Genomic DNA, 24,042 nt, shown 5'->3' on the forward strand with positions numbered 1-24,042 from the left:
TAGACATGCCCGCGATAATAAAAAAAAACATGAAGTAGGATTATCCCTTTTGTTACTACATACCATACTACAGTCATACCTTCACATACGAATGGCCCAAAATACCAGCAATTTGAGATATGAGGAAAATTCCGAGCCAATTTTTGCCTTGCGGGTGGCCACATCTCCCTCGCCTAAAGATGCAGTGGGACCTCGAGATACGAGCTTAATTTGTTCTGGGACTGAGCTCGTATGTCGATTTTCTCGTAACTCAAACGAACGTTTCCCATTGAAATGAACTAAAAACAAATTAATTTGTTCCAACCCTCTGAAAAAACACCAAAACAGGCTTTTGGATTGGAAAAACATTTTATTTGTTCTAATTCGCCATCTATTAACAAATTATCAAATAACTAGTTGTTTAATATTACTAAAATGTCTTTAATAGTTCTAAAATTAGACGGATTTCCCGGAAGGGAGAGAGAGAGAGTGACAGAGAGAGGGAGAGACTTTTTGCACGGCAATGCGCTCGTAACATAACATAAACAAATTTAAATGAACTTGGATTACGATGCAGACACTCAAAAATAAGTTTCATCTAACCTTACACTAAACTTAATTCTAATTTTGTTTTACGTTTTTATACCTTTCATCTCTCTTCTTCGGCTTTATTTGCCCCGCCTCCACCCTGACTTTCAGATGCAAACTATCGATGGTAGTTTGCTTTTGTATTCTCTTCAAAATATTCCGAAAATGATGCACACAAATGTCCTCACAATAGGATAACGCATGACCACTAGCCCGAAATTTTACTCGTATCTCAAATTTCTCGTATGTCGAGGTACCACTGTATCTACAAGCACCGAGCCGTACCGGTTGCATTATTTTTACTGGAGATAGCGTGACCTAGTTGATAATCTGCCAGCGGAATCTATAAATCGAGTGTGTAATAATAGTGAATAGTCTCTTCAAAATAAGCATTTTCATCTACAATGAATTATGGGAGAAAAAAGGTGAAAATAGTTTTCTCACGGCAGCTCTCCGATGTTTTGTGTGAGTAACATTGTTGTGAGCCAGTAAGTGTTTCTGGACTCAGATGCTAAGCATTCTGCCCAAGCAAATGTCTCCTTCGATTCTTGGAAAGAGCTCAGCCGCAAGTTTTCCCTGCATGACCGGGACTCTGAATCATGTCTTTTCTGCTCTCACCGTCATAACATGGGTAACATTTCGGGAATGAACGTGTCATCATTTACATAAAATATTCTATTCCGCATGAAACTTTCAGTTTATATCATAACATTGTTTTGCGGCTGCCAAATAAGATCGTCGTAGGATTGGAATCCAGTGAAAATAGGGCAAAACGCCTTAAGCCACAAAATATGTACTCAAATAATGTTTAGATTTATTCTCTTTGTTTATTACAGGAATTTCTATTTACTCTACAGCACATGTGTCAAAGTGGCGGCCCGGGGGGCCAAATCTGGCCCGCTGCATCATTTTGTGCGACCCGAGAAAGTTAATCATGAGTGCCGACTTTCTGTTTTAGGATCAAATTAAAATGAAGAGTATAGATGTATATTAAATTTCCTGATTTTCCCCTTTTTAAATCAATAATTGTAAATTTTTAATGGTTTTTTCTGTGTTTTTAGTTCAAAAATCATTTTGTAAAATCTAAAAATATATTTAAAAAAGCTAAAATAAACATTGTTTTAGATCTATAAAAAACTGAATATTCAGGGCTTTTAATCCAGTTCTTTTAATCCATTTATTTAAAATAAAATCTAAATATTATATCTAAAATGGTCCGGTCCACGTGAAATCGAGTTGACGTTAAAGCGGCCTGCGAACCAACCCGAATCTGACACCCTTGCCTTAAGCGAAACTGGAACGTTCTGAAGCAATGGAAGAAATGGAAAGAAGAGAGGAAAATAGCGTCAACATACTTTGAGAAAACGTTTTTATCGTCGACAGGCGATTGGCTTTTGAAACCTGTGCTGCTCAAGATGCTGCCTTTCACCCTCAGCAGACTGACAATCTGCCTCCAGCCGTCCCTCAAGGTCTTCGAGAGTCAGCTGCTGCAGCTCATCAATGCCGACTGCCAGAACACGGTAAGGCCACGTGTCTTTTTAATGTGCTTTTACATACCGCACTGGTAAAGAGTGGTACAAAATCAACAATTTTATCATCACGCTAGGGCCGTGCATCGCGTCGTATTTGGCGGTACGATTCGTATCACAATTCCATCCCGCTTGAGGACGATTATTACGATTTTTGTATGTCATTTTGGAGAAAAAAAAGCAAATCGTTAAAGTACATTTATATTAATTTGTATCGGAAACCTCATTTAGTACCAAAGTAATCATGTTATATAATACATAATCGGACATAGGCCCTGTCGTCTTTATCAACAACAAAAAAGCCTACTTGTCATCACACCCAGAAACTGCATATGACGAAATTGGTGGTGCTTCTCCATAAGCTGCGTTTACTCGGCAAAAGACCTAAATAAGTGATAGTTACGGACTTGTAATTTGGCATTCTGCTGTTATGGATACAGGTCGCTTACCTCTCACTGTCTTTCACTTACCTTCAGTCAGCTAGTAGGAGGCAGATCACCACCCAAACATCTTTTCATATTATGTTATGGCCTTCATTTGATTATTTTCTCAGTTTTTAGTACAAATCAGATTTAGCATTTGCCTAAATGTGGGATTCTAAATATAAAAAAAAAAAATTAGCACTCAATAACGAACAGTTATTTTAAAAATCAATGCCAGGTTAAAACATTTGCCTGAACATTCCCGGTCGACTAACCACAAAAAACAAAAATAAATTCGGTACAATGCTTGTTTTTATTTAGGCATTGTCGTATTTTCACGACTATACGGCGGATCATATTTTTAGCCGCAGTGTCAGTAACGAGTCCTATTTCTGTATTTGACACACACAAAGGACGCACCGTTTTTATAGACGCAGCCAGGCATGGCAAAATATACACCAGCTTAAATATACACCAGCTTAAACATACACGCTACACCCACACGCTAAAAACAGGGTTTTAAAAAGGCAACAAAAGCAAAACTGAGTTCGGTTGTACTTTATTTAGCCATTTTACAATGTACTCACGTCATCATCACCCACAAATCCATCAAAGTCCTCATTTTCTGTGTCCGAATTGAACAATTGTCCAAATGAGTCATCGAAAACGTTGTGTTTTATACGTTCGTCCAGGCGGCCACAATCCATTCACAAATAGTAGCTAGCTAGTAGCTAGCGTAACTATTCCAACACTGCCTTCCATGCTTCATAAAGCGGTGTTGATGTCGATGTCCAGGCCACAATCCATTGGGTGTATTGACAAAAGAACTATATATCCCAGCAGTCACTGCGCAGTACTTTTTCTACGGGGAAAATAGTAGAGTCGGGGGCTGCTTGCCGTAGTTGTGAGAGCTGTAGAGGATGGTTTACCCTATCGACTGATTTATTTTATCGTGATAACAACTTTAGTATTGGTCCATATAAAAGGCGCACTGGATTATAAGGCGCCCTGTCTATTTAGGAGAAAATTTAAGACTTTTATGTGTGCCTTATAGTCGTGAAAATACGGTACTTATATCACAGAAAAGTGCCATAGAAGCAACTTTCTATTTTATTTGTTTTACTTGCTGGCCATGTGTAAGGAGTAAACTTCTAGAATAGAAACTCTGTCAAAATGCACTGAAATATCTCCTGGGAACTGTCTGCGGATAAAATACTCTGTTCCCATTCGCCGGTGAGTGAACTTGAACTCTAAATGAAGAAAAGCCGAGCACTTAATCAACAGACGAATCTGCTATTATACTTCAGTTTTTGTGCATTTTTGATGTTCTTCTATCCGTACACCTTTACACCGATTCTTCATAGATTTTCACTCCATTCCAATCTTTTCAGTTCTTTGCAATATTCAGTCCATTTTTTTCCTGACATTAGCCTGTCAAGATTGACTGATTTGGAGCAATTTGGCAGCCGTTCAGTACAGCACATGTCATATTTCTCCTACTAATGGATTTTCTAAAACCGAAGCATAAAAGCTATTATTTTACCTTATAACGTTACTTTGAGGCTATTTTTGTTTAACGTGCCCGCTATAAACCTACTTTGGTAAAAAACCTTGCTTTGCAATCATTTTCCATTGGATAAAAACTCTCGATCCACCCCAAAAAAAATCCTATAAGGAGACAAATAACACTAGATTGACTCTATCTATCTATATAAAGTATATTATACTCCTTTATACAACTTGGCATGGTATTTTTCATTTAAATTGTTGCCAAATAATGATGATACATGTGCAAATACTGGCGGAATAGATAGCATGGAAGCACATTTGTCTAATTAAAGATGGCCGTGATAGCCTGGACATACCTCTCTGCAGCTTATTTCATTTTATATTTATTTATCTCACTCTTTATTTATGCGGTCTGCAAACACAAATCTTTTTCTTCCAGCTGTCACTACACATTTCCTCGACCAATGAATTGTGACTCGCAGTAATGTATTCTCTCTACGTTGGGCGAAAAAAAAATACGATACTTAATCATTTTTGACATGTGCAAAAGTGGCCTTGCTATGCGTGTGGGTCTGTAGAATCAAGCGTATGTAGTAATGTACTCTATTTGAATCACTATACTATCGCTCATCATTTTAGCCAAGTTATTGGCTTATTGACAATGATTTGTCGAAAATATTCATTTATTTTTTTCTCATTTTTCTCACTTTTTCGACATGGCATGCCCTCTATTGCCAACTTTCAAAACTACAGACAACAATACATCCACAATTACCGTAATTTCTATAAAAGACACACTGCCCAAATTTCACAAAAATTTAAGACAGAATATATATAGGCGACAACTACCATATTTTCTCGCATAAATGCCGAATTTGTCAATCAAAAATATTATTTGTACGCCTATTAAAACCATGAATATGAAGGTGAAATTTTTGAATCTGGGGGCTTATACGAGAGAAATTTTAAAATTCATCGATTTTAAGGCAATTTTAAGGGTACGGCTTATACGCGGAGGCGGCTAGTTTTACTAGGCCTGCTCCTTAAATTCAAGTGCAAATCGTTTGTCTTTAGTTTTTTCTCTCGGACCGCCAACAGCTTGTTATAATGTTTATTAGGCTGTAGTTATCCCCAAATTTTTTTAATATGTTAGATCACATGTGTTAAAGTGGCGGCCTGGGGGCCAAATGTGGCCCGCCGCATCATTTTGTGTAGCCCGGGAAAGTAAATCATGAGTGCCGACTATCTGTTTTAGGATCAAATTAAAATGAAGAGTTTTGATGTATATTAAATTTCCTGATTTTCCCCCTTTTAAATCAATAATTGTAGTTTTTTAATCATTTTTTTCTGTGTTTTTAGTTCAAAAATCATTTTGTAAAATTTAAAAATATATAAAAAAAAGATAAAATAAACATTGTTTTAGATTTATAAAAAAAATGAATATTCAGAGCTTTTAATCCAGTTCTTTTAATCCATTTATAAAAAAGAAAAATCTAAATATTATATCTAAAATGGTCCGGACCAAGTGAAATCAAGTTGACGTTAAAGAGGCCTGCGAACCAACCCGAGTCTGACACCCCTGTGTTAGATTATCAGGTGCTTCTTTTGTCTGGTATTAACTATTTTACTATTTACTTTATAATCTTGTAAAAATTTATACTCCAGTGCGACCGATATATTTTTTTCTCTTTCATTGTGCATTCTTTTGGGAGTGTGACTTCAATTCAGGTGCGACTAATAGTAAAAAAAAACCTTATAAACCTCTAAAACATGGATTTATATGCATTCATAGTCCAAATAGCCCTATTAGGGAAAATTTGACTACTGCACTGCCTTACTAAAAAAAGCCCATTCCCAAGGCGTTTAATTGAAGAGACTCAATGTCAACTTTTTCAATTATTGCTTTCACATCTAACGGATAATCAATTAAAAATGTCCCATTTTTACTGTACACTGATCTGAATAGGCTTCTCTTTTTTGGCATTCACAATTTTCTGGGGGTCTTTCTTTTGGCACCACCTCCTTTTGAAGGACGTCAGGAGCAGGGTGACGTGCGCAGAATAGTTCTACTTTTTTTGTCTGAACACTGTGACGGCATTTTGGCGTCTTTGCCAGGGTGTGAATACGTGCGGAAGTCACATCGATTGCGGCTTTTAATTAATCTGTGTGATGAGTGCGCAAGTGTGAGAGACAAATACATGCAGATTGAGAAAGGAAAAAGTGTGACCTTTTGAAGTGTGACTCCCACTGGATTATTATCAAGCTGTCTTTGAAGAGAAGCTCACGCCTTAGCCGCCAACTTCCTTTTTTTAGTTGTGGGAGTGAACTTGTATCAGTGGATTTTTTGACTCCATGCCCATGTGTAAAAAGGAAGAGTGGCAGATAACCGCACATTGCCCAACGCGACCAATCATTGACGGTTAATGCTGGGCTAGCATACAGTTTTTGACTTCAGCTGCCTTTTTTTTTAGCATATTATGTAGCCGAGCCCTAGATTTTGTGCATTCGCTGATTTATGCATTCAATTAATTTGTCATTCTGTTAACAAGCATGTGGCTAATTTGGTCGGCAATATGGGAAAAAAAATCTATCATGATATGGACCATTTTATATCACCTAAATAATACAGTGGTACCTCGACGTACGATCTTAATCCGTTCCGGGACTGAGATCGTATGTTGAGCTTCTTGTAACTCGAGCGAACGTTTTCCATTGAAATGAACTAAAATCTAATTGATTCGTTCCAACCCTCTGAAAAAACACCAAAAACAGGATATTGGATTGGAAAAAATGTTTTATTTTTTCTAATTCGCCATCTATTAACAAAGTAACACATAACTAGTGGTTTAATAGTGATAAAATGTGTTTAATAGTATATTAAAATTGGGCGGATTTTGCGGAGGGTAGAGAGAGAGGGACATAGAGAGGGGAGGGGTGGATATCTTTCCACGATAACACACTCGTAACGGAACAAACTAATTTAAATTAACTTGGATTAATATATACAGATGCACTCAAACATACGTTTAATGTAACTTTACACAAAACTGAATTTTTTTTTTTTTTTTTTTACCTTCGTTCTGGAGGTGTTAGCTGTTTGCCACGCCTCCACCCTCACGTTCGCTATCGATGGGCTGTTTGCTGTTGTATTCCCTTCAAAATATTCCAAAAATGATGCACACAAATGTCCTCACAATAGGATAACGCACGACCACTTGCCAACGAGAAGTAGTCTTGAATGAGCGATCGCGGGAGCTAACAGGCTAAGGAAGGAATAACAGCCTACCCACGTATTGATTGTGGGTAATGAAATTTTATTCTGAGAAAGGGTGCCATTGGCTATCGGTGTTGTGTGCACGAGTATACTTCATTACCCCGAAAGCCCTCTTTTTCCCCGCGCATGCGTGTTGTGCGTTTTCTGGTCCATGTGTAGGCGAAAGAAACCGTTCAGTGCTCGTAGATATCTGTAATACACGAAAGAGATGCGGCAAAAAAGAGTGCGCTACAATGATAAACTGCCTCTCATGTCATGGCCACCTGGCTTTCTCACATCTCGATTTTTTTCTCCTATGTAGGGCGAATTATTTGATCGAAATTTTCATTATATCTCGAGCATCTCGTAGCATCTGCCACTGTATAGTATATAGATTTTTTTTTAATATTTTCGGGATTTGAATACAACAACCATGACATATTCCCCCTCACTTAATTTTGATTTGCTCTTAAACAGACCTGTCACAAATAGTTTTACAATATAATAGTTTACAATGTGAACACAAGAGATACTTTAGCGTACCTATTTTTTTGCATACCTCTACTTACGAATGCCTCTAGATACAAAATTTTCAGGTTATTTTTTTATGCAAATGAGTAACTCGGGATACGAAAAAGATCTAAGTTACGAGATTCCCCAAAAAGTAAAAGCATTTCCTTATCCATTATTTTATTTTGAAAATATTATCACGGATGAAATGATTCTCACTTTGGAACATCACTCACCTTCTCTCTCATGTAATGACAATAAAAGCATTCAATTCCATTCAATTGGCTGCCTCGCAACAACCACTATCCACGTTTCAAGATTCTCCCTTACATACTTGTCCGCCTCAGCTAAATGCTCCCCCCTTATTAGCCGACATGCTAGCCTCAAATACATATTTTCTCCACCGTATATTCATATCGCCCATCACAAAACAGCAATGTTGAACATCTTCAACCACACACTGACTCCTTAAAAAACGAACACGATGACATTCTTGTCTTTATAGCCTCAGCCCATTTGATTAAATCATCCCTTAAAATGTCCCGTAGCAATGGTCCATCAAGGCTTCGGATAAAATCCATTATTCGTCATGAAAAGCATTGAGATCTTGTCAGAAATTAAGTAACATCTCGGCTCACGATCAAACAAAGAGAGAGAACAGACGATGATGAAGAGGACAGTGGGGAGCAGAAGAAGGACCGGTGCCTTGCCGAAGGCGGAACAAAAACGCCTCGGGCCGATTTAATGAATGGAGAAAGACTGGCAACAAAGCTCCAGGAAATCTTCGTTTCTCCTAAATTGGGAAAAACTGTCAAAGTAGGACTGTCTCTGCAGATGTGCAGTTTCGATAAAAAAATGGTAAAAGGAGGTCAATAAATCAGAGGCAATTTGACTCGGAGTCAAAAACAAAGCATGCAACCTTGCAACTGACACTGTTTAAAAGAGTTTAGAACGAACTAGCATACTTTGAAGTATGCTAAGATGGTGAGCCATAAGATTGGACGCTGTGAGATGACCAAAATATACCGTTTGGCCCTAATTCCAAGATGTACGCAGGTCAGAGTCCCAAAAGTGAAGTATGGTTGTTAGGTTCATTAATAGATGTACTTTAATATAAGGGAGACATCGGAATGCATATCCAGCTATTCTTGCAAGAAGAGAAACCATCCTGACTCGTCCTCGTCACAGATGATTCTAAAGAACCGAAACCCTCTCCTGCCCATTTAGTTGCATTAGAGTCAAAACAATTAAGGTTATCTACTCAAAACAATTGCATAAGAGGTAACCCGAGCAAACAATTAAGGTCGGAAATCAAAAACAACTGCATAAGCATTAAAACAAGCAAGCATCCGTTCAGCAAAACAATTGCATATCATTTAAACCGAGCAACACTATTTTAAAACAATTGCGAGTATTTTCAGAGGTTGGTTCGATATCGCCATCTGCTTGCGGAATCTAAGTCAAACAATCAACAGTCCTCGGATCCATGTGAGAGGCCAGGGAAAAACAATTAAACATCCTCGGAGCCAGCTGCAGTGCGGAGTGATCTTCGAGTTTGTTTCGGTAACTGCTAAAACACTGCTAAAAAATCACAAATTTTAAGACCGAACATATGTAGGCGACAACTACCGTATTTTCTCACATATGTCGTATTTGTCAATCAAAAAAATTATTTTTACTCTTACTAAAACCATGAATATGGAGGTGAAAATTGTGAATCAGGGGGCTTATACGAGAGAAATTGTAAAATTAAACGATTTTAAGGCAATTTTAAGGGTACGGCTTATACGCGGAGGCGGCTAATGTGCGCTAACCACCGTATTTTCTGGACTATTAAAGTAATCGTTTGTCACATATACATATAATGATGAATATTTCATATATACATATAATTATTAATATTCCACACATACATATTGATTCAGGGTGACCTCCGCCTCTGGCCTGAAGTCAGCTGGGATAGGCTCCAGCACCCCCCGCAACCCTAATGAGGATAAAGCGGTTCAGAAAATGAATGAATTGAGGCTTAGTCTATAACATGCATTGATTACTGCAGCTCTTCACATCAAAAATAAACTCACACTTAAAACACACAACTCACATATAAAGCAAATAAATTAGATAATCATTGTTGATATGATTTTTTTTGCGTTGTTTTATACTGGAAAATACTCAATCGTAATGCTTACTAAAGTACTAGTCTCAAAATGTTGCCAAGATAGATGAGAGTGATGTCATAATCATAGTTTCCATCATATGGCAATGAAACCAAATACAGCACTTTCAAAACAAACCATTTCCAAACTTTTCTATAAATGATTCATAAAAGCTACAAAACCCATTTTGAAAATGAGTTCCTAATCAAATTACTTGACTAAATTAAACAATTGATGCAGCAAAAGATCAAAGATGGCGGCACGTACGTGCTCTCCAGTTTGGTATTTTGTCAACAATTTCATTATACGATATATATATGTATGATGACAATAAAGGCTTTGGATTTTTTTTAATTTTATTTTTTTATTCTAGACAAAACTAATCAATACCATCTTTTTCGACAATGGTGCCAGATATACCGATATCACAGTCTAATTAGTTTCAATGAAATTCTAGGACATTCAATGCAAAATTACTGTACGTACACAAATATTCCTTGACACAAAGCAGAAAAAAATATTTTTATTTGAAAGGATGACCACATAGATCAATATTTTGTGTCCGATTTCATTGGATATTTGCTTAACATATCCATCCCTCAATCCTGATAGATATACAGTGGTACCTCGAGATACAAGCTTTATCCGTTCCTAGACTTTTTGCATGGCAACCCGCTCGTAACATAACATAAGCAAATTTAAATGAACTTGGATTACGATGCAGACATACTCAAAAATAAGTTTAATCTAACCTTACACTAAATTTAATTCTAATTTGTTTTAAATGTTGCTACCTTTCTTCTCCCGGGTTGGCTCTATTTGCCCCGCCTCCACCCTGACTTTCACTATCGATAGGCTGTTTGCTTTTGTATTGCCTTCAAAATATTCCGAAAATGATGCACACAAATGTCCTCACAATAGGATAACGCACGACCACTTGCCAACAAGAAGTAATATATACTCCTCGTATTAGCGATCGCTCCGCCATTCGTGCTGAGTGACGGGAAAAAAACACTGAAAAAAATGCAACGCTCCGCCCAGTGCTCGTAGATATCCGTTATACACGAAAGGGTTGCGGCAAAAAAGACAGTGCGATAAAATCATAAACAGCCTCTCATGTCTTGGCCACCTGGCTTTCTCGTATCTCATAAGTTGTCTCATATTTCGAGATACAGTGGTACCTCGTGGTACGACAAAAATTTCGATCGAATAATTCGCTCGCGATACGATCAAAATTTCGAGATGCGACCAAGCCAGGTGGCCATGACATGAGAGGCTGTTTATCATTGTAGCGCACAGTCTTTTTTGCCGCTTCTCTTTCGTGTATAACTACTATCTCTACGAGGACTGAACGATTTATTCAGACAAGTTTCAAGCAGGAAACGCACAACACGCATGTGCGGGCAAAAAGAGGGCTTTCTGGGTAATGAAGTATACTCGTGCACACAACACCCATAGGCAATGGCACCCTTTCTCAGAATAAAACTTCATTACCCACAATCAATCCGTGGGTAAGCTCAGCTATTGCATTTCCTGTTATTCTTTCTAGGGAAAGAAGCTCCCGCGATCGCTCATTCAAGCCTATTTCTCGTTGGCAAGTGGTCGTGCGTTATCCTATTGTGAGGACATTTGTGTGCATCATTTTCGGAATATTTTGAAGGCAATACAACAGCAAAAAGTCCATCGATAGCGAACGTGAGGGTGGAGGCGTAGCAAACCGCTAACCCGTAAAACAAAGGTAACAAAAGATTAAGACAAAACTAGAATTCAGTTTTGTGTAAAGTTACATTAAACGTATGTTTGAGTGTCTGTATATATTTATCCAAGTTAATTTAAATAGGTTTGTTCTTTTACGAGTGCCGTGGATAAAGTCTCCCCGAACAGCCCCCCCACCTCCGTGTGTATCGTTGTCTCTCCCCTCCGCGAAATGCGTCTAATTTTACATCTATTAAACACATTTTATTACTATTAAACCACTCGTTATTTATTACTTTGTCAATATATGGCGAATAAGAAGAAATAAAAAAAATTCCAATCCAATATCCTGTTTTTGGTGTTTTTTCAGAGGGTTGGATCGAATTAATTTGTTTTCAATTCATTTCAATGGGAAACGTTCGCTCGAGTTACGAAAAGCTCGACATTCGATCTCGGTCTCGGAACGGATTACGATCGTATGTCGAGGTACCACTGTAATTATTTGCTCAAAATTTTACTCGTATCTCGAATTGCTCGTATGTTGGGGTGCTCGTAAGTCGAGGTACCACTGTATTACTAAAATTGGGAAAAAAAGTAACTCATTCCTTCATAGGCAGTTTCCTATGTGCAGCAGCAGATGTGTGTGTGTGTGTGTGTGTATTCAACTTCATATTTCTCGTTCTGATTGTCACAGCACAGGGACAAAAATGATTTACTCGAAGCGCCGTGGCAGTTAAAATGTGATCGGAGAATCAAGGTGGGAGGATGAGAGCCGCATGCTAATGACGCTGCTGCTGTTTCCCGCCATGGATGACTCACGCGCAACGTGGGGGCGCAAACATCCAGTGTGGGCAGCAACACACGTGTGTGTGTGCGTGCACACCAGCGCACTTGCAGTCCGTCAGTCAGCGAAATGCACTTGTTTTAGGGCTCGTTATATTTTCAATCAACTGATGGTAAATGTTTCTACACTGTGACTGCCAATTTGCGTTTCGAAAAACATGGATGATGATGTCACTCACCCGATAATTGGATTATTCAAATCTCTTGGGACTTCCTGATTGTTTCTCTTTTAGTTTTATATTCGGAATCTGACTATTTTATTGTCATTGTGCGAGAAACACAATGGAATTGAAATAAAAATAGCTGCTCGCGGGGAGCTTGTAAAGAGACATACAGGTCAATGAAGAAGAAATATAGATTATAAAAAGAAATAAATACACAGGTGAAGAGCAGAATTGGGCTTTGGCTTTGCTTTTGCTACTGCTTATTATTTTTAAAAGTTCATTCAGAAAAATGGCAGCTATGGAGTAGAAACTCCTAGTTTTAGCCTTTTACATTTTTCTATGATATGTTATGCTGATCTCGATCTGAAAGCAAACATAATACTAAATATAATACATACCTGTCAACTTTCGGCCAATTGCTCCCCTTATTAATGATATTAATAATAAAAAAAATAACATACTAATGGAATGCAGGACATATTTACTCACATAGGGCGCACTTAAAAGTCTAAAAATTTTCCCCAAAGTGGATGTAGTACCCTTTGTATGCACTAAATTCAAGATTCTGTAGATGTCGCTGTATGACGCTGAAAGTTTGACTGTCTGGGTACATTGCTTGCTGGCACGCTATATTTATATAGTGAAAAGGGCAGAAGTGAGTGAAGCGTGTGTGCATATCATGTTTAAAGCATGACAATATTAGCAGTCGACGATGGCGTTTTTGTCTGCTACCAGTGACCACGACGATCCGGTTTAGAGCGGAAATGGGTAAAACGAGATTGGTTTTACAAAAAACATACCGGACGTTTGGTCGACCGGACGTTTGGTCGACCGGACGTTTGGTCGACCGGACGTTTGGTCGACCGGACGTTTGGTCGACCGGACGTTTGGTCGACCGGACGTTTGGTCGACCGGACGTTTGGTCGACCGGACGTTTGGTCGACCGGACGTTTGGTCGACCGGACGTTTGGTCGACCGGACGTTTGGTCGACCGGACGTTTGGTCGACCGGACGTTTGGTCGACCGGACGTTTGGTCGACCGGACGTTTGGTCGACCGGACGTTTGGTCGACCGGACGTTTGGTCGACCGGACGTTTGGTCGACCGGACGTTTGGTCGACCGGACGTTTGGTCGACCGGACGTTTGGTCGACCGGACGTTTGGTCGACCGGACGTTTGGTCGACCGGACGTTTGGTCGACCGGACGTTTGGTCGACCGGACGTTTGGTCGACCGGACGTTTGGTCGACCGGACGTTTGGTCGACCGGACGTTTGGTCGACCGGACGTTTGGTCGACCGGACGTTTGGTCGACCGGACGTTTGGTCGACCGGACGTTTGGTCGACCGGACGTTTGGTCGACCGGACGTTTGGTCGACCGGACGTTTGGTCGACCGGACGTTTGGTCGCCGGGTTATTACTGTTGAAACCAGCTCTCAAAATTATAATCATGAGAGAGAGAGAGTGAGTTTAATATCTAAATATCTAATATCAAAATATGAACAGTAAACTCTGTCATAATTTGACAGCGAGCGAACCCGGCGACCAAACGTCTGTTCTACCAAACGTCCGGTCGACCAAATGTTCGTTCGACCAAACGTCCGGTCGACCAAATGTCTTTCGACCAAACGTCCGGTCACGGACCGAGACGATCCGGATTAGAGCCGAAATGGGTAAAACAAGATCGGTTTTACAAAAAAACCCATACTTTTTGTGGAAAAAAATCCCTGTACATAAGTTACACAGCGTACACTTTGAAATATTTTTTTTAAATATAAAATAAGGTGAAAAACGTTAAAGTTGACTGGTATGATAATATGACGGGTGAATGACATATTACTTTGTTTGGATTGAAGTCAAGAAATCATTTTTTAAAATATAAGTGATGATAAGATGATGATCTCTTTCTGGTGCGATAACTGAATTTGAGCCAATTTTTTTTTACCAAATCCGATGCTGTCCAATACTCAGAAAAATAGTCGTATTGCCGATAGTATCGGTTAAGGACATTAGTAGTTTCAAACATTATCTACATTATCATGGATGACCGTGTTCATTTTGACAAAAGCCGTCTAGTACGTGATAAAAAGTCAATGAACAATCTACCTGATCGGTTTTATCTGTTTTTAGAGAGAATTATTTTGGCCGCAGTGGCATTTCATTTCCCGTCAGAGTACCTTTACAAGGGGACTTTTCTTTAATGAGGCAAAAAAAACCCTCACTGACAATGATCTCTAAGGCACTTGTTTACTTGTTAACAAAATAAAGCGCCTCAATAGGCCTGCAAAATTGGACCGTTCAGCTTCCCATTTTGTTTCCCTTTTAATGACACGTACACCATTTAGTCACGTCAACCCTGAGAAGTTTTTACTTTTTCCGCTCGGGTTGTCGAGCGCACAGCCCGGATACTTGAGGGACCCCGTTGATTGGATCCGAAGTTACTGACGGATGGAGGAGGCTCCCTGATGTCACCGGAGCAAAAGATGTAAAATCATGTGCCGTGACATGACGACAGATGGCACCTGTGTTCGCATCCCACCGAACGGCTCCAGTTGTTCGACGCTAGAAATGGAGCACAAGTTAACTTGGGTCCATTTCATTCTTGCCTTTAAGCTTCTTAGCTGTGAAATATTCATATTTCAAGCAAGGAAGGAAGAATTCTCTAATGATTGAACCTAGAGAGAAAGTAGGAATGGATCAAGTGTGGAAGAAGGGTGACTAAAAAAAAGAAAATGAAAAGGCTCCAGCTGAGAAAGAAGCGAAAGGCAGAGAAAGAAAGGGAGCACAAATGTTTTAATTGATGTTGCTGCTTTGAATATTGTTATCATTTTGAAGCACATCCATGGCTATTCTACTACGGTGGAGTATATGGAAAGTAGGTATATGGAATTTAACGGTGTCTCTGGTCGATACCGTGTTGAAAAAAACATTTTTACTGTTTTCAGTTCACCATTCGTGGTAATTGTATATAACATGCAAACCTGGGATTGAAACCTCAACCCTAGCACTGTGAAGCAGAGGTGCTAACCACTCAGGCCATCTTACTTTGTGTGTAAATATCCCATTTAATTTATAGGCGTACGTATGGCTTTTTCTTATGTTTTGGGTGACATTTTAGCATTGGGGCTTCTGATCAAGTGCTTTGACAGAGTGGAAATAATAGTGTATATATATATATATATATATATATATATATATATATATATATATATATATATATATATATATATATATATATATATATATATATATATATATATACACATATATACACACTATTATTGACCCTGACTTCCGCTTCCTACTAGGACACAGCACTGAAAAATAATGTACATTAACCGCGATTTCTGAGGGATATATATGTGTAAAAAAATAAAATAAAATATATATATATTTTTTTAATGTGTCTATATATGTATGTGTAAAAAAAAAATATATATATATTTTTACAGACACAAACATACATATACGTATACACATACATGCATACATATATATATATATATGTATATGTGTATGTGTATACGTATATGTATGTTTGTGTCTGTAATATATATATATATATATATATATATTACACATATAAACACATTAAATTTTTGTATATTTTTATTATTATTATTTTTTACACATATATATCCCTCAGAAATCACGGTTAATGTACATTATTTGTCAGTGCTGTGTCCTAGTAGGAAGCGGAAGTCAGGGGTGTGGCTTCCGCTTACGGGTTTCAGCGTGGATTTTCACATTTTTATGAACTTCAAAAATAAAAAAATAAAAAATGTATATATATATATATTTTTTTTTTTCTTTAATAGCAGAAAATAAATTGTCAAGAAGCGATATTCGCGATAAGTAAAGTCATGATATTTGAGGAAAGACTGTATGTATATATATTTATATAGGGGGGCCCGGCAACTGAGTGGTTAGCGTGTCGACTTCACAACTCTGGGGTCCTGGGTTCAAATCCAGGTCGGTCCACCTGTGTGGAGTTTGCATGTTCTCCCCGGCAATGCGTGGTTTTTTTTTCCCGGCTACTCTCGTTTCCTCCCACATTCCAAAAACATGCATGATAGGCTCATTGGAAACTCTAGGTATGAATGTGAATGTGATTGGTTGTCCATCTCCTCGTACCTTGCAGTCAGCTTGAATAGGCTCCAGCACCCCCCGCGACCCTTCTGAGGTTAAAGCAGTTCAGAAAATGAATGAAAATATATATACTCATATGTACGTATATTCATATATGATCAGATTGGGCAATTTTAGTTCAAAATTGTCTCCAATCAAAACGGTCGTTTGGTTGTTGCTGATTCATCGGTTCAATTAAAGCCGGCTGGCCTGATCGTAATAAGAGATAACACGACAGGAAGAGTTAATAGTGAAGGGAGAAATCAATGATGGAGACTGTCAGAGTGCACTGACGAGAAAACAAGTGGTGCTTTTGTGTTGTTATACAGTAACAAGCTCCATTAGGATGCTGCTGCTGCCACTAAGGGAAAACGCAGAAGAAAATACCACGTCGCAAAATTGAAATGCTAATTTGATTGGGAACATGTGGGTGGATGTGGAGAAGGCTGCAGTTGCTAGAAGGACAGGAAGAACTAATGGCAAGAAAAGAAGGATCCAGGTGGAGTGGAGGTGTACAAAGAGGGGCGAGAGAGAAAGAGATTCAATTGTCGTGGTGTACAATGTGAAGCTCGGTGTTCTTCTAAACTCTGGGTAAAAAAATTGAGAGTTATTTTGCTATTGTGGAGGAGTGGTAAGATGAGGACTCCTTATTTTACTAACCATTTTTCGCATTTTTTTCTGAAAATATTTACGGTATTTTTCGAATTAAAAGTCGCAGCTGAGTTAAGTTGCACCAGCCAAAGAATATTCAATAGAGAAGAAATAATAAATATATATATATATATGGAGTATGAGTTGCATTTTTGGGAGGGTATTGTTAAAGTAACTATAGTAAACAGGCTATTGGCATTTGTCAACATATGTTTTTCTGATAACTATAGCCTTATAAAACAACAAAACAGGCTGTCAGTGGTCAGAGAGAGAGAAAAAAAGTAATATCAATTACACTTGTGTATTGCAGTTCCAGTTTTATCCAACTTTACAACGTCTTTTTCTTGAGTCTGTATCCGTTTTTGCTACCGCAACCAAGATGGCGCCGTTCAAGTGGCAGCCGGTGGCGGTAGCTCCGTCCACTCTTGTTCGTTTTGTGTTTTTGCTGCTTTTCTGTCTTAATGATTTGATTTGGTGATTCTTAATGATCCCATTTACTTTGCTTTGATTTGTACTTTGTGCTTTTGCTTTGTTGTTCTGCGGCCTTTGCGACTGTACTGTCTAACTCGTAACTGTTTTTTTTCTTCTGTATCTGCATTCCCCCTTCTTGCTACTGTCCCGATGAAATTTCCCGAATATGGGATGAATAAAGTTATCCAATCCAATCCAATCCAATTAATCGCAGACCCATCCAAACTATAAAGTCATTTAGAATTGTAATCCGGAATATACAGAACAATTTAGTTTTAGGAGTTAAACAGCTCATTTTCACTTATTTCTTATGAGAAATAGTTTTTTTTGTCTTAATTTTAGTTCAACCCTTATAACTGCACATTCCATTAATATATACATACTATAAAATAATTTAGAATTATAATCCAGAATATAGAGAACTATTTTGTTTTGGGAATAAAACAGCTCATTTATACTTATTTCTTATGAGAAAGTTTTCTTGTCTTAATTTTAATTCAAATAAATATGCAAAATAGTTGGACAGGTTATGTATGGATTGAATTATGTTCATTATTGTTTCCTTTTGTGTCATTTTCAGCAACAGCCCAATCAAGAGGGTTCGCTGAAAACGGTTGTCATCCAGGAAAGACGGCTCCATGTTGGGGTCCACAATGGCTGGTGTTTTATTGATACCCCACAAATAATGGTTCTGGAACCCCTATCCTCAGGGTTGAAAGGACGAACGGACAGCATTTCCAAGCGGAATATGCTGACTAAAGACGAGTGAGTATCACTTTTTCAACTCAAATCAATAAAAAGTTTTGTCAATTTAAGACCAGGAAAAGTTCACAGTTGATCTTTTTTTGGACCAAAATACAAGGGAGCATTTTTTGGTTTAGTTCCTTTTCACATTGCAATTTTCACTAGTGTCCCAGGACATGGCAACAAACCCACATATGTGCAAATATTCACATTCAATTATTGGTCTGGGTGGGCTCTAACACGGTAAAATACGAAAGTAAACACCCACAGAGCTGACCAAACATAATTTCCCATAATGCCCGGAGCTATGGAGACTATTAGTTGCAAAAACGGTGTGCAATTTCAGAACTTGTTCACCAATCAAGACTTATAGTTTGTTCCGTTTACGAAAGCTGACACCAAAGCTAACCCTGTCACTGATTGTGTTTATAATTTTTACGGACATGATTTCCGGAAATCGTCGAGGCAATGAAGTGGCCTCAGATTTGCATCTCTACTTTGTGTCGATGTGGTTCTGTTGGCTTTCTCAAGCCGCCATCAAGAACTTTCAAGGTAGGGTTTGTTGAACCAGTTGGAAAGATACTACCTCTCAATTTGAGGTCATGGTTCCGAGTTGGAAACAGGTCTCGTCCAGGTTGGGATGAGGTCTTCCCCAATAGCGAAGAGGTGAAGTATCTCGGGGTTTTTCCTATTTTAAAAAGCTCTCCCAAATTTCTGGTTTCCATGCTAAATGAAGTACAGTGGTACCTCGACATACGAGTGCCCCGACATACGAGCAATTTGAGATACGAGTAAAATTTTGAGCAAATATTTATCTTGAGATACGAGACAAATTTTGATATGCGAGCAGACAGCTGCTCATAAGATCATCATGGCCACTGTCAATCTCCCCGCAACTCCCTCGTGTAATGTCTCTACGAGCACTGGGCGGAGCGTAGCATTTTTTTCTGTGTTTTTTTTTCCCGTTAGTCAGTGCGAATGGCGTATATACTACTTCTTGTTGGCAAGTGGTCGTGCGTTATCCTATTGTGAGGACATTTGTGTGCATCATTTTGGGAATATTTTGAAGGGAAGACAAAAGCAAACAACCCTCGATAGGTTGCATCTGAAAGTCAGGGTGGAGGCGGGGCAAATAAAGCCAATCCAGGAGAAGAAAGGTATCAAAATTTCAAACAAAATTAGAATTAAGTTTAGTGTAAGGTTAGATTAAACTTATTTTTGAGTGTGTCTGCATCATAATCCATGTTCTTTTAAATTTGTTTGTTATGTTACTAGCGCGTTGCCATGCAAAAAGTCCTCCCCCTCTCTCTGTCCGGCTCTCTCCTCTTCGCGAAATCTGTCTAATTTTAATAATATTAAACACATTTTAGGTGTATTTAACCTCTAGTTATTTGTTACTTTGTTAATAGATGGCGAATTAGAACAAATAAAAATGTTTTTCCAATCCAATATCCTGTTTTGGGTGTTTTTTCAGAGGGTTGGAACAAATTAATTTGTTTTTAGTTCATTTCTATGGGAAACGTTCGTTTGAGTTACGAGAAAATCGACATACGAGCTCAGTCCCGGACCACATTAAGCTCTTATCTCGAGATACCACTGTACAGTTGAAACTCCATTTTACTGAACCGTAGTGTACAAGAGTCATCCGTTTTGGATTCTTGCCATTTGAATCAGTTGTTCTTCATGACCACTGGTTTTCTTTGTTTGGTACCCCTTCATTTTCGGCCTTATCTTTCTTTCCAGCTCAACATTATCATCGCCTCCCCCTGCACTTGGTCTTAGGAGCAACCTGGAGCTCATGCTGATCAATCATCAAGCTATTGCTGTTGTCTTCCAGCTGGAGTATGTCTTCTCTGCTCCATTTGGCCGGGAAACAATGGTAAGAGGGAAACAAAAGCATGCATACTACACATAAAAGCTGTGTCCCACTTCAGGGTATTCACCCTGTGTGAGCCTCATCCCCGGCTGTCACGGAAAGACCTTGGCGGGTGCAGCCACCGGTGGCCATGCCTCCCTGGTAACCGAATGGCACAGTTTGGCCTTCAGCTAATTTTGTGTTTGTGTCACTACCGTTTTCCTACCTTAAATTTGACATTAGTTTTATAACTTACACGATATTAACATCAAATTATCTACGTTGATTGAATAAAGCAACAACGGAGACTGAGCATTTAAAAGCGAAGGTTTTATCGCACCAAGCTAACAATGATGCCATTTAAAGGCGTGACCGGACGTTTGGTCGCCGGACGTTTGGTCGCCCGGACGTTTGGTCGCCCGGACGTTTGGTCGCCCGGACGTTTGGTCGCCCGGACGTTTGGTCGCCCGGACGTTTGGTCGCCCGGACGTTTGATCGCCCGGACGTTTGGTCGCCCGGACGTTTGGTCGCCCGGACGTTTGGTCGCCCGGACGTTTGGTTGCCCGGACGTCTGGTCGCCCGGACGTTTGGTCGCCCGGACGTTTGGTCGCCCGGACGTTTGGTCGCCCGGACGTTTGATCGCCCGGACGTTTGGTCGCCCGGACGTTTGGTCGCCCGGACGTTTGTCGCCCGGACGTCTGGTCGCCCGGACGTCTGGTCGCCCGGACGTTTGGTCGCCCGGACGTTTGGTCGCCCGGACGTTTGGTCGCCCGGACGTTTGGTCGCCCGGACGTTTGGTCGCCCGGACGTTTGGTCGCCCGGACGTCTGGTCGCCCGGACGTCTGGTCGCCCGGACGTCTGGTCGCCCGGACGTCTGGTCGCCCGGACGTTTGGTCGCCCGGACGCTGTGTGAAGAACAGACCAATCTGGTGTATTTGGACTGACACCAAAATAGACCAATCGGAAGAGGTAGCTCGTGATGGCAGCACACTTATGCTCTTTATTATGTAAAATCATTACGCCTTATTGGCCTAATTTCAGGGATTTTAAATTTGTACAGCATTACCAAAGGGAATCTTCGCTTTCATAGCAACATTCAGTAGATGCCCGAGATCCAATTTTAATGGAGCCCAAGAGCTCTCTCTCTTCTTTCGCACTTGCGCCCGTGTTATGGTGGTTTCGCCTCCGGTTTCAACGTGTATGGTAAATCTCCCCGGAATGGTGTTTTTGGGACTTCCTCCTCTGACCTAATTTCATTTCCAACTCATCGGATGTTAAAGACTCTTTTTCCTTTTTATTTTCACCGACGATTACGTCATCAGCTTCACCTATGCCAGCGCTGTCCAACTCGGTTTGGTTGGCGGGCCAAATTCAAATAAAGATTATAGATGTATATTATATTCCCTGATTTTCCCCTTGTTAAATCAATAATTGCAATTTTTTGAAATCCATTTTTTTCTTTTGTTTTTAGTTCAAAAAGCATTTTGTAAAATCTAAAAATAAATGTATAGTCAAAATATTTTCAGTTTTTTTTTAAATGGAACATAATTATAAAAATGTTTTCGGTTTTCCACTTTGAAATTGAACATAATTCAAAAATATTTACCTTCCTTTTGAAATGATAAACAAATGATTAAAAGATGTTTTCCCTTACTAAGAAAAAAGCTTGAATAAACATTGTTTTAGATCTATAAAAAACAGAATACTTAGGGCTTTTGATCCGATTGTTTTTTAGATATCCAAATATTACAAAGCATAAAGCTGCTGCCCCCCGCGAGCTGAAAAAAAATTCTTGGCGGAATTTATGAAGGTGAAGCAGAAAAGGCTGGGGGTGTGTTCTAGACTTCAGGGAAATACTTTGTATTCAAACCACTTCTTTACTAGTACCGTATTTTGCCATTTAATATACCCAGGTAGATTAAACGGGAACTCAGCTTTTTTTGGGCAAGATTTGTATGGTGTTCATGGGGGCATAATTATAGATACTTAAGTTCATTAAAATTCCAATTCAGACTTTATTCAGCAGTAAGTAGTTTTAACCTGAGCAGTAAGTAGTTTTGACTGTACTGTCTAATTTATAACTATGCCTTTTCTTGCTACTGTCACAATGAAATTTCCCGAATACGGGATGAATAAATTACCCAATCCAATCCAAAACATTGATGCACCCCATCACGGCATAAAGAGTGCATAGTGGATCGTACCTTCCCGTTTGTGCGCCATTTAATATACCGCTGCCGTTTAATATATTCTGCCGTTTAATATACCCTGGTATATTAAATGGGGGGTATATTAAACAGCAAAATACGGTAGTTTCTGTTTTGGATCCAAAGGTAAAGGCATAGCTCATATTGTAACAGGGCTCCGAATTAATGCTTGATTAGTATTTGAGGAGGTAGGAGAATCAATCAGAGCCAGTACAGAGCCAAAATATAAAAATGGTTTCAAAAAGCGCAAAGTGATGTCTGCCCTTAAGGCACATGTGTCAAAGTGGCGGCCCGGGGGCCAAATCTGGCCCGCCGCATCATTATGTGTGGCCCGAGAAAGTAAATCATGAGTGCTGACTTTCTGTTTTAGGATCAAATTCAAATGAAGATTATAGATGTATATTAAATTTCCTGATTTTCCCCCTTTTAAATCAATAATTGTAATTTTTTAATCCATTTTTTCTGTGTTTTTAGTTCGAAAATCATTTTGTTAAATCTAAAAATATATTTCAAAAAAAGCTAAAATAATCATTTTTTTAGATCTATAAAAAAACTGAATATTCAGGGCTTTTAATCCAGTTATTTTAATCCATTTATAAAAAAAAATATCTAAATATTATATCTAAAATGGTCCGGCCCACGTAAAATCAAGTTGACGTTAAAGCGGCCCACGAACCAACCCGAGCCCGACACTCTTGCCTTAAGGCATAACTCTGCTCTATAGTGATTAAAGCCCCCAAATATATCGATAAAGTGTGAGCCATCGCACGTCTCAAGACAGCCGAGTGACACACGGCGCTGTCAGACTTCCAGTTGATGGTGCCGAGTTTTTCCCCCCCCGCAGAACCTAACATGAACGCGAATGACATTCCTGTAGTTATCCCCAGAAGAGAGCGCTTATCTTGCTCTTATCGGGCCACAGCCCAAGCAGACTGTGGATTAGCATTAACAAACAACACATGGACACAGCAGCATAGACACTTGACTCCCACGCAGGACAGAAATCAGTCTCAACAGGCTAAAAGCTGCATCTGTAACCTCATCAAATATGAAGGCTAAGTTGGTCAGAAAACTGATGAAAATTTCAGGAAGCTGCTGAGTTCCCCAGTTAGTAATTTTATTCTAATCCCACTAAAAAATCCCACCATCACAATTTTCTCATCTCATTTTCTGAACCGCTTTATCCTCATTAGGGTTGCGGGGGGCGCTGGAGCCAATCCCAGCTGACCGACCCTGAATCCGTTGCCAGCCAATCGCAAGGCACAAGGAGACGGACAACCATGCACACTTACACCCATTCCTAGGGGCAATTTAGAGGGTCCAATCAGCCTAGCATGCATG

At 39.3% G+C, this 24,042-nt stretch overlaps 1 protein-coding gene across 2 annotated transcripts in view; it reads left to right on the forward strand.

The window, feature by feature from the left end:
* nphp4 (nephronophthisis 4) overlaps positions 1–24,042 on the forward strand; it is a 166,294-nt gene that overhangs the window by 25,974 nt on the left and 116,278 nt on the right. For both annotated transcript variants that reach the window (XM_077613815.1, XM_077613806.1), the window contains exons 6-8: positions 1,951–2,087; positions 18,476–18,660; positions 20,383–20,518. In XM_077613815.1, coding sequence (XP_077469941.1) covers positions 1,951–2,087; positions 18,476–18,660; positions 20,383–20,518 — 458 coding nt within the window. The remainder of the gene's footprint in view (positions 1–1,950; positions 2,088–18,475; positions 18,661–20,382; positions 20,519–24,042) is intronic.

Source organism: Stigmatopora argus, chromosome 1, assembly GCF_051989625.1.
Source record: "Stigmatopora argus isolate UIUO_Sarg chromosome 1, RoL_Sarg_1.0, whole genome shotgun sequence".
Classification (NCBI taxonomy): domain Eukaryota; kingdom Metazoa; phylum Chordata; class Actinopteri; order Syngnathiformes; family Syngnathidae; genus Stigmatopora; species Stigmatopora argus.